Source organism: Carex rostrata, chromosome 7 (genome assembly GCF_964058835.1).
Source record: "Carex rostrata chromosome 7, lpCarRost1.2, whole genome shotgun sequence".
NCBI lineage: Eukaryota > Viridiplantae > Streptophyta > Magnoliopsida > Poales > Cyperaceae > Carex > Carex rostrata.
This window is the reverse complement of record NC_135924.1, coordinates 9310814-9322514: the sequence shown is the minus strand read 5'-3', so window position 1 is coordinate 9322514 and position 11701 is coordinate 9310814. Positions and strand designations below refer to the sequence as shown.

General features: G+C 37.9%; 3 protein-coding genes across 5 annotated transcripts; 2 read left to right on the top strand and 1 right to left on the bottom strand.

Annotated features, from left to right (window-relative positions):
- The first annotated feature begins 628 nt into the window (after positions 1–628).
- ACS12 (1-amino-cyclopropane-1-carboxylate synthase 12) lies at positions 629–4461 on the top strand. Of its 2 annotated transcripts, none has more exons than XM_078305578.1 (4): positions 629–1353; positions 1819–1956; positions 2641–2801; positions 3273–4461. In XM_078305578.1, exons 1-4 carry the CDS (start codon positions 862–864, stop codon positions 4120–4122), a joined length of 1641 nt encoding a protein of 546 aa, XP_078161704.1. In that variant the 5' UTR covers positions 629–861; the 3' UTR covers positions 4123–4461. The 2 variants fall into 2 exon arrangements, with proteins under 2 accessions (XP_078161704.1, XP_078161705.1); XM_078305579.1 differs by having other exon boundaries at positions 644–1353; positions 1814–1956.
- Positions 4462–6591: 2130 nt separating this feature from the next.
- LOC144557037 (Cyclophilin-like peptidyl-prolyl cis-trans isomerase family protein) lies at positions 6592–8548 on the top strand. The gene is made up of 5 exons (XM_078305583.1): positions 6592–6734; positions 6827–6901; positions 7629–7790; positions 8061–8219; positions 8310–8548. The coding sequence occupies exons 1-5, from the start codon at positions 6732–6734 to the stop codon at positions 8391–8393; spliced, it is 483 nt and encodes a 160-aa protein (XP_078161709.1). The 5' UTR covers positions 6592–6731; the 3' UTR covers positions 8394–8548.
- Positions 8549–8838: 290 nt separating this feature from the next.
- On the bottom strand, positions 8839–11701 carry LOC144557036 (barley B recombinant-like protein D). Of its 2 annotated transcripts, none has more exons than XM_078305582.1 (3): positions 11339–11701; positions 10594–10721; positions 8839–10007 (listed from the first exon to the last, which is right to left on the bottom strand). In XM_078305582.1, the coding sequence occupies exons 2-3, from the start codon at positions 10681–10683 to the stop codon at positions 9123–9125; spliced, it is 975 nt and encodes a 324-aa protein (XP_078161708.1). In that variant the 5' UTR covers positions 10684–10721; positions 11339–11701; the 3' UTR covers positions 8839–9122. The 2 variants fall into 2 exon arrangements, with proteins under 2 accessions (XP_078161708.1, XP_078161707.1); XM_078305581.1 differs by having other exon boundaries at positions 10594–10718; positions 11341–11697.

The following is an 11701-nucleotide window of genomic DNA, read 5'->3' as shown; positions in this document are numbered from 1 at the left end:
TGGGGTGATGCCGAACCGAACACCGAATTATTCAGTTGACCGAACTTTGATCGAATTAAACCCGAATAATTTCTGAATTTTACGAACTTTTCCCGAATTTTACGAATTATTCACAAATTTTTCCTGAATTTTTCCAAGAACAATTATTTTTTTGGTTTTTTATTTTTTTGCTCCCTTGCAGGACTGAGATTTCTGGTCCGGATAATTCCGAATCATTCCCAAATTATACCCGAATTATACCCGGATCACGAATTTTTGATCTCGCCAAACCGAACCTGAATAATTCATTTGTCACTATGTCTCGAAACCTACGAAATCTTCTATCTTCAACCTATACGATTGGATGCATACATGAGGTCTACAGGGAATCTGATGTCCTCAGACCTCCCTCCATCGATTCTCATCTCCTCAATGTAACCCCAAATGGGGTAAATATATAGAGAGAGTGATTTTTACTTTACGCAGTGTAAGAGTCATATGCAGTGCTGTTTTGGTTCTATTGTTTTTTCGTTGTATTAAACAAAACTGATCCGTCAATTATTCACCCCCAGACTCTCCTTGATCGCATCTGTCACGTAATTCAACCTCGTGTCCTCATATCCTAGTACTTCTATAGTTCTATTCCTCCCCGTCCCCAGTCATCATCCCACGGGGGCCAAAAAAATCCAAATCCCCGCGCACCTCACACAATTTTCCCTCCCGCTCTCCTCACAATCTCCGCCCCCTCACCATCTCCTACCTACAACAACGCCCTTCAAAATCCAAAAAATAAAAGCGACAAATTAGAAAAAAATATTATTCACAAAACAGCCACCAGTCCGCATTTCCCAAATCCATGGCGACTCACTTCCCCTGACCCAAATGACCCGTGCCTCTCGCGACTCTGACAAGTCCCCGCCGGAGCACAACCTTTCTTCGTCCCGCCTCAAATCCGACGGTCCGGAGATGCGCATCATCGTCCCTTTACAAGGCGTGGTGCAAGGCCGCGGCGGCCTCGTGCTCGGCTCCCTCCTCCCATGCGCGCTCTTTTACTTCCTCCAACTGTACCTCAAATCACGCAACCGCCCCTCCCAATCGCGGCCAAGCTCGCCGCCGCCTCTCTCTACTCCCAACGACCACATCTCCTCCCCTTCTTCGCCCTCCTCCGCTTCCGGTTCGTCCATCCACAGGACGCTCTCCAGGGGTCTACTGTCACCCCGGGTCCACCCTAGTGTCTCCTCTCGTGCCGCAGCCATTGCGCGGCCTGATGAGGATTCATCGTACTATGTCGGGTTAAAGAGGTGTCGGGAGGATGCTTATCATCGGGTGGATAATCCCGAGGGGATTCTACAGCTTGGCCTTGCAGAGAATTGGGTAATTGCAATTTAATTTAGTTTATTTTGTTTCCTTTTAGTTCTGCGCAGGTGGTTGTTTGAGATAGATTTGAGCCAGAGAAGATAATGACTCTCAGCTTCCAACAGGAATTGCTACTTTGTGATATAGTTTGCTCGGTACATTTGCAATTAAGACTTCAGATTATGAGTTCTTACTTGCTCATATCAAAAATTGTCTTTATACAAGGGCAATTTTGGGCACAGTTCCTGCATGTTAATGGACAACACTACTTTCTAGTAGAATTGTTTTTCTTTTATTTATCATTTTTGTTATTTATTCAGATTTGTTATACTTGCTTTCATAGAACAAATAGGGAAATTTACTGATATCAAAGCATCCAAGCTGAAAATTAGCATTTTAGTTGTGTGTGTGTTTGGGGTGGGGGGTATTTGTGCAAGTTTTTAGGCATTTTCCTAATTGATGGTTGTATTTGTGGTAGAGCAGCTATCTCAAGATTTGGTGCTGGATTGGCTGGAGAAGAAAGCGCATGGGGCATTGCTTGGTGGGGAACGACCTGATGAGCTTAACATTATGGGCCTCACCACCTATCAACCTTTTGATGGATCGAACAGTTTGAAAATTGTAAGTTTTCAGATAAATTTACTTTGTTTTATTATTAAATAATTTACTATGAATTTGGGGAAAAATTTTAGTTGCAATAATGGACTTATTTGTATGCTACCGTAAGAGTCCCAAAAATGATTGGTTCTTTGGATTTTGCTGTAAGCATGTTTGGTTGTAATTTTTTGGCCTTATTTATATTCAATTAGTTTGAAACTTTAGTTTGATAATGACTGTTTTATTTGTCTCATCATAGATGATCATTGTGTTTTTGGAAAATCAGTAGCGTAACAATTTCAAACAAACAGAAACCACACCCTTCTGTTTTACTCATTTACAGGCAGCAATAATCATCTAATTGGCTGAGAGTTCATTTATTTGTTTATTTTTCGTTATTAGTTATTTGTTTATGTTCTAACTTCTAAGGTTCTGCAGGAAGAAAATTATGTTATTAATGAAAGGTAGTTTATTATTATTATTTTTTTAAGAATCAGATTACAAGCTTCCTTCTTTGCTTTGCTTTATCATCAAGTGACTCAAACCTTCATAACATGTGCTTTCTTTCTTTAGTAATATCTATACGGAAAACTTGTGAAAACTTCTACTTGAGGAGGAATCTCCTTCAATTTTTATTTACTTCCACTGTATTAAAATGGAAAAGAAAATTTGTGGCTTATGAAGGTCGTTCGGTTTCTTTTCACACAGGCTGTAGCAGGATTTATGAATCAAGTCATGCAAGGATCAGTATCATTCGACCCTTCTCAAATTGTACTCACATGCGGTGCAACTCCTGCCATGGAAATACTAAGCTTCTGTATAGCTGATCAAGGAAATGCTTTTCTTGTCCCTTCTCCTTACTACCCCGGGTCTCTCTCTCTCTCTCTCTCTCTGTCCTTTATATTTATGGCTTTGCCCTTGCTGTAACAATCTCATTTTTTCTGTGGGATTCATTTGGATCTGAATGTAAGAACTTTGAGATAATTTGGTTGATTTAATAAAAATAAGGTTGGTCCAATGAAGTTGATCTTACTCGTGTAAAAGTTGGTAGGTAGTTAGTGCATTCAGAAACAAAATAAAAGTTAGTGGGCAGCTAATTTTAGTTAATAGAAATGCTGGGTGTTATTTGCAATTGATGCAGATTTTTTTTTTTTAAAATCTTAGCAGCTGCTACTAAGCGATTGATGTAGATTATTTAGTATAATTTACTGGAAACTTAATTATGATTGTTTTCCTAACAAATTGGACGTTCAACTTATGGTGTACTATTGAAGAATCAACATCATGCTCTGACAAATCAAATATAGCACTCTTATCAACATTTGTTTTTGTTTATGCAGGTGGGATCGTGATATAAAGTGGCGTACCGGTGTAGAGCTGGTACCAGTGCCATGCCGTAGTACAGACAACTTCAGCATAAGCACTGCGGCTCTAGAGAGAACCTATACTCAAGCAAAAAAGCGTGGCCTTAAAATCCGTGCAGTACTGATCGCCAACCCTACAAACCCTACCGGCCATGTCCTGAGCAGAGAAACCTTAATTGACCTCCTAGACTTTGTCACAGAGAAAAACATTCACTTAATCTCTGATGAAGTATTTGCTGGGTCCATCCATGGAGACCAATCAAAGTTTGTCAGCGTGGCAGAGATCTTGGAATCAGAAGGAATTGACAAAACTAGGGTTCACATTATATACGGTCTATCTAAAGACCTACCCCTTGCCGGGTTTCGGGTTGGGGTCATACACTCCTACAATGACACTGTTATTGCGGCCTCAGCTAAACTAGCCAGGTTTTCATCTATATCTGCACCGACCCAGCAACTGCTAACCTCGATGCTCTCTGACATGCAATTTATTTCTGATTATTTGGAGGTGAACCAACAGAGATTAAGAAGGATGCATTCATTATTTGTGGTTGCACTAAAGCAATTGGGAATTGAATGTGCGAACAGCAATGCTGGTTTCTACTGCTGGGCTGACATGAGCCGGTACATAAAATCATACAGTGAGAAAGGGGAGAGGCAATTATGGGAGAAATTATTGACAGTAGCTAAGGTTAATATGACACCTGGCTTGTCGTGCCATTGCATTGAACCGGGTTGGTTCAGGTGCTGTTTTACAACTCTGACAGAGGAGGATATTCCTTTGGTTGTGGAGAGGATAAAGAGAGTCACCCAAGGGCCCAAGTGAGAAAAACAAAAACAAAAATGGGTCAAGGTTGTTGGTTAGAATCAAACCAGCTGTGGTAAGTGGTAACCATGATTTCAACGTGAGACGGGTTGAAAATAAAAAACGCCATTAGGCTCAATTTTGGTCATCTGATAGGGAAATTTCAGTATTTATTACCTTTCTTCTATACTTGTGTAGTTCTTATTGATATTTGTTTCTAACGCTAGCCCGTTCCGTTCTTTTTTTGTTTTCCAGTGTAAAGCAATAATATATGTTCTTGCATTGCAATTAGTCTAAATTGTTATTTGGATGGTCCTGATCAAAATAGTATTTTGGCATGTAATTTAATCTTATTTCTAGGATGACTGTCGGAATCTTGAAAGTGTTGGAGAACAGTTCTAATTATTCTTGTGAAAAGATAAATCTCGTACTCGGTCTTTTTCTCTGTTTGCTGTGTAATGTGATGAATTAAATTCAATAAACATGTTTATTATGACGTTAAACATCGGCCGAATTGTCCCCTCCAAACCCTAGATTTCAATCTAAAAGATCAATTTTGGAAATTGATGCTTTGGAATCAAATATAAGAACCTTTTAAAATTTTACTCGAGCATTTATCTCAAGCTCCGCTAGACCGCTGCTGATCCCAACCGTACCTGTCAAATGTACCAACTTCTATTATGAACTTCTTTCTAATTTGAAATTCAGAATGACATTGCTCAGGTATGATTCTGCTCATTTCGGACTTTTCAGGTCAGTTTGCTCAAAATCGACTGTAAATTGACCAGACAATGAAATTTTGACCGGAACAAACTAAATTTGACAAGCTTTATCAAAATAGTTACATGTCAAAACAATAAATCAGGACCAGCATTCAAAAGACGTGATTTTATATTACAACAATTTTAAAAATATAATAAAATTAGAGTGAGGCTATGGTAATATGCATGTTATAGATCGATCCGTATTATGAAAACATATTTTTATTTTTAAAGTTCAAATAGTCAATTCAAATTGTCAAACGTAATCTCCATATGAAAATATACTTGCTGATCAAATTTTTAAAACTTTTTAGAATTTTTGTACTATTTTAGATAAATAGACAACCACTGTCTTTGAATGGTCCGGAATTTTCAAATAAATTGGTTTTTGCTACCTATTTAAAAATAATAAAAAATTTAAAACAAACATAAAATTTGACCATTAAATATAGGAGGCTGATAATTAACCCCGCACCTCCCACCCCGCAATTAACCCCGCACAAAATGCCAAAAAACTCCAGCTGTCATTTTTTTTTTCATAAGGTATTAATACTTACGTACAGAAGTATTTATCTGTAAGAACGGAAGTATTTATCTCTAAGTACGAAAGTATTTAAGGGACCATGCACATTTTTTTCATGGAGGGTGGGGGGAATCTCAAATCACATGGGGGGACCATGCACGTTTTTAGAGGTGGGTTTTTTTTATCTCATTTCAATCTCGTCCACATTTCTCACAATCTATGAGAAATTTTGCGAATCTAAAACCACGAACGTTTTCTACGTAATTTTCTCTTTCAAATGAGATCCATGATGACATACTTTCGAGCAAGTCGTTACAGAAGTATTTATCCCTCATCGTGTAAGTATTTATATCTATACTTGAAAGTATTTTTTTGCATATAATACTTATAATACATGATATTATACTTTCATATATCAGTATAAAAACTTATAATACATGATATTAATACTTTCATATGTCAGTATAAATACTTATAATAATTGATATTAATACTTTCATATGTTAGTATAAATACTTATAATAATTGATAGTAATACTTTCATATGTCAGTATAAATACTTATAATACATTATATTAATACTTTCATATGTCAGTATAAATACTTATAATACATGATACTAATACTTTTATATGTCAGTATAAATACTTATAATAATTGATAGTAATATTTTCATATGTCTGTATAGATATAAATACTTGCATGATGAGGGATAAATACTTCTGTAACGAGTTGTCCGAAAGTATGTCATCATGGATCTCATTTGAAAGAGAAAATTACGTAGAAAACGTTCGTGGTTTTAGATTCGCAAAATTTTTCATAAATCGTGAGAAATGTGAACGAGATCGAAATGAGATTAAACTAATTTGGAGAGAGATAGAGTGGGGGGATGGTGGGGGGATGGAATGGGGGGGAGTAATATAATTGTTCTTAAATATATTTTTGTATGAATATTACGTTCAACAGTAAAAATGAAACATGAATGATGAATACATAGACACGGTTACTGTGTAACCATAACTTCACTCGCAAAATTATGGCTGAAAATGGACTGCAGGTGCCGAAGTGGTGAACCGGAATCTAAGCGGCTGCTTTATGGGTTCAGACAGCGACACATTCAGATTTCTAACAGAGAAGTACAAGTTCGACCCATTTGCGGTGTTTACCGTACTGTTTAGACCATCCCATTAATCAGGTCCACCCTCCGCAACATTTTTTTTTACAGAAGGATCTCATGAACCACACTCAGGATTTGCGCACGCTACCTTCTGTTTCAAAAAACTGAAAAAGAGAAAAGTGAGAAACCAGTAAACAGCACATCTCTGTTTAACCACGCGTCTTTTCCAATGGTGAGCGATTCCATTTCCTTCCCAACCTAGCTAGGTGTATCTATTTAATTTGCCTACTCTTAGTTTATTTGAATTTTCGATTGGTTTTTCAGTCGGTCACTCTGCACACGAACTTAGGCGATATCAAGTGCGAGATTTTCTGTGACGAGGTTCCCAAAACCGCCGAGGTGTGCCTCTCATCTTCTGTCCTCTCTTTTTTCCTTTCTTTTTCCTCTGGCCATTTTACCCTTGTGAATTATTAGTACCAGAAATATTCATTTTTTTAGAAGGTAGGGTTTATGGTTTGATTATCTGGAATAAGATTTGGGTAGGGTTTAACCACATTAGCCCCATATTGAGGTAAATTAGACCATAGGTCGATTTAAACTGTCAAGATTTAGTATATATTTCATAGAGCTTTTAGCGGAAACATGCTGGGTTAGATTTACATTGGAATTCCTTATTTTTTGTTAAAGATGATTTCATAATGAGAATTATTAATATGTCTGTTGCTGGATGTTCATATTAGGACATGAGAGAATTTAGACTAATTACAAAAGTAAACAGACTGCATCTTTTCCTTTGGGCAACAAATGTTTTGTTAGGAATGAACAGAACTGTCGGAATTTACGAAAGATAATAGGGCAGTAATTAACTATTCCTGAACTCATTTTATCAATTATTCTATTCATTTTACAAAACGAAGGCTTGACCCTTATTTTTCACTAAAAAATAGGAACAGCAATGAGGAACTTCAAGCCTACCAGATTAGAAATTGACCTGATTTTTACTTGTATTTTCTCAATTTAACTGACTGGTCAGTCTCGGTGTATATTATCAGTGTTAAATAAAACTATTAGGATATTTTAGTATCCTTACGGACCACATTAAGCTTAAATAATTTTCTTTGTACAGAATTTTCTGGCATTATGTGCCAGTAGCTATTATGATGGGACCATATTTCACAGAAACATTAAAGGTTTCATGATCCAAGGTGGAGATCCCACTGGTACTGGTAAAGGTGGTACCAGCATCTGGGGTAAGAAATTCAATGATGAAATACGAGAATCACTTAAGGTACTATTGAACTAAACCAGGATTCATTTCTGCATTTTCTTTATTTGTATATGTAGGTTTTCTTATCTACATATGTACCCAAATTGCCTTTTATACAAGGTGAGAGTATGACCAAATTACTGGTAAATTTTGCAAGGAAAAGATTTCAAATTGATAGAGAAAAGTTGATCGGTTGACATCTATATCTGGCTTTTCATATCAAACCGTTGTTGTTTTTTTTAAGTATGTTACTGGCTTGCTAACTGAATTTTCTGGTTTCCCGTTTTTTAGCACAATGCAAGAGGCATACTTTCTATGGCAAATAGTGGGCCGAACACGAATGGAAGTCAGTTCTTCATAACCTACGGAAAGCAACCTCATTTAAACGGAATTTACACTATTTTTGGAAAAGTTATTCATGGTTTTGAAATTCTTGACATCATGGAAAAGGTTAGCTATTACTTAATCGGTACCTATTTTATATTTTTTACTGTCTTTGTGATAATTGTTAATTTTGAATGTTTTTTCTTGCTTGACCAGACACCAATTGGACCTGGGGATCGACCTCTTGCAGAGATCAGGCTTAATCATGTCACAATTCACGCAAATCCTTTGGCTGGATGACTTCTTATGTCTCAGATTGTTTGGTCTTTTACAAATGCATGCAATTGATAATTTGCAAGAGCAGGAACTAGGGGAAGAGATAATGTCGTAATTTTTAATTAGCACCTATAGTTCTTCTCAACTTATATGCAGATTATATTAAGTTGCACTTCTTAGCTTCCAGTTTTTGCTTGTTGATCCGTACATTAATTAGCTCACACTATGAAAATGTAGTTTATAGTTTTGTATGCTTCATTTTGGAACTGCGTATTATAAATGGTGACCACATGCGAGCAGTTGTAATACAGAAAACTAACCCGATCTTTACAACTTATCATAAATTACTAATTGAAATTAATTATGGAACTCCGTGTCCATGGTTTCAATAGTAGTTGAAACACAACGGCATTTTATCATCTCGAGATAATTATCCTAACGTAACCACATAACAAAATGAAGCACTAGGAAGTCACATGCTTGTATTACTGGTATATTCAACAATTAGACCTAGAGCTATATACACTAGCCTCACTACAAAATACAGAACATCTCCAACATCATCACAGGTTACATTCTAATGGCAACTTATTATTCACACAGAAGGAGTACAGTACCCTGATTAAGCAACATATTTAAACACCTTACTCCATTAAGACAACAAGACCTTAAAACTAACTTGACAATTCATAGAAGTGCACTTCCTATTCTGTGCATCCAAAATCAGTTGGAAATGGTACGAGAAAGATACAACTACTTTATTGTTATGTACCGGTTCGTCCCATGCTTTGCCCAGTGATCTTTCAGATCAACCGGCATCGACAAATCATGACCCTCAGCTGCAAGCCGACTTAGCAGCTTCTGAAAAGCAGTCCCACTCATCTTCCTCCCACCCATGCGAGCATGCCGCTTATTTGGCATGACAGGAAGCGGGTACATTGACATTTTTGTAGTACAACAGGATGATTGCCACCCCCCATTACCCCACTTGTAGCACTGCCGGTACTTCTCGGTGCACGAACAAACCGGTGCCGGCATGGTTGACTCATCAAAACTAACCTGGTTCAAACCCAAATCCTGCCCCTTCCAATCATTAACTGTCTTAGTAACAGTAACAACTGACTCATCATCATCTCCTCCCAACCCAGACCCCAATCTCTTCACTTTCTTCTCCACTTTCGGTTGCCTCTTCTCCTTTCTTGGCCGCTTCCCCTTCTTCATCATCATGTCCCCAGCCGGTGCAGCTGAAATGGGATATGCTTCTGCAATATGCATCTCCCGGATATGGTCATAAGGGGCATCAGAGAGCTGGGGCGGGGATGGCTGGACCTGAGAGAGGGAGCTGTGGCTTGTGTTGAGGCCATTAGGGTTGGAGCGGGCAAGGTCAAGAGCAGCAAGTGCATTGTTGCGTTCAGCAACAGCCGAGTCACGCTGCATGATGGCGAGGTCACGCTCAGCCAAAGCCGCTTTTCTCTCGGCAATGGCCTGGTTCCGCTCCTGGATAGCCTTGTCCCGTTCTGACAACACTGCAATCAGGCTCGCTGTGTGGTGGTCCTTCATTGGGTGGTGCCGTTGCTGTTGCTGCTGCTGCTGCTGCTGGAGTTGGTGCTGGTGCTGGTGTGTCTGAGGCATCATCCACTGGCAAGGAAAGAGGAAAGAAAATCACAGCATTATTAGATATTGATTTTTTTTTGTGTGTGTGTGTTTAGCTGGGAGAGAGTAATAATTTTCACTAATCACAATAAATTTGGGATTGGTTTTGTAGAGAAAGATTCCGTATATTTTTAATTTGAAATGAGCTAAGTTCATCTTTATATTAACTAAATTTGTATGTTCGGCTGGGACCAGTTATGAGGATTCTTTAGTGATTACTGATTAGTTACTTCTTTTTGGTGCGAATTCTCTACTATCTCCAGTCAACTACCTACCTACAAGTGAAAAATTTAGATTAGCTCTGTAGTGTACACGTTCTTTCGGTAATTTTGTTTTGATTCTATTATAAAGGATGCTAATTTTGTGTCTTACAAACAGAGTTCCAAATCAAATCACCTACATGAAAGAACATGCTTTAGAGCAAGAATTTCAACACCAATGTTACAAAAAAAAAAGACATGCTTTCTGGTGGAGGTTGATGGTGCATTAAACATATTTAATACTAAATCATGTACGAGATCTAATCCTTAACTAACCAGGTACTATGGTGCCTTAAATAAAGTTTGTCTACCTGAGCATGAACAGGTTTGTAAGGATCCTGCCTTTGCCTCCCATTTTCTCTACTTCGCCCCATGTCGTCCATAGCTAAATTTGTTTTCATGAACAACTACAAAAAGCGATGTTGAGCCAGGTACAATCCTAATAATAAAAAAGTGAAGAATTAGATAAAACATGAAACGGGATTAAAGAAATACCAGGAAAAGACGAGTATGAACTGCAATAATAAGCTTGCTAGACTTCATTACATGCAAAAGTAGGATTAGGATGGTGTGTAAAATTTGTGAGTTCCTTGAGAACTTAATGCGAGTTCTGTCATGAGAAACTGCAAAATGCTATAGTACAAAACATGCTTAAATATTTTTTTTGAAATTATGGAACCAGCTTAAATAGTAAAACAAAATGGTACTGTAACACAATGTACTTCATTTTGTCCCATGAATTTCCAACCGTAATTAAACCAGATGCACTTAATTTTACTTGTCAGTACGCAGCAGTGGCAAACTTCAGCTTACAAAAGCAATGAACTGAAATTAAAGTAAGAAGCTTACTATAAGATGCAACCAGAACCTTCACATAAAATTTGCAAATAACTTTACATGTATGAAAGGATTAAAAGCTACTTCAAACTCAGCTCACAGTGCATTCAATTTATTCCAGCATATATATACTAAATTCCTGCAATCAATTGCGCAGATACAGAAAAAAATAAGAGTTCTAAGAATCAAAATCAGACTCTAGAGAGAGAGGTGGATTACCAGGGTTTAGATGACAGTGTTGGACTTGTTATGCTTGTGAAGTGAGAGTAAAAGACCGATTTTCTCTGAAATCAGAAGTACAATCTGATCGGAGGATATTTTCTAACTTGGATTCGATCGGACCGGAAGCAAACGGCCGATTTTGCCCCGAGTCATCTAGGGTTTTCTTGGGGAGAAGAGGGGAGAAGGGACATGGCCGATTCCATGAGGGAGGAGAGAGAAAGAGACTTGATGAGATCTCTTACGTTCATGGGCCGTTGGATCGAAGCGCTCTGATCCAACGGCTCGGATGATGTGAAGGGGTGAAGCCTCGAAAGATGAAGTCACTTTTTTCGTGACCGTCTTCCATCGCAAATAACGCAG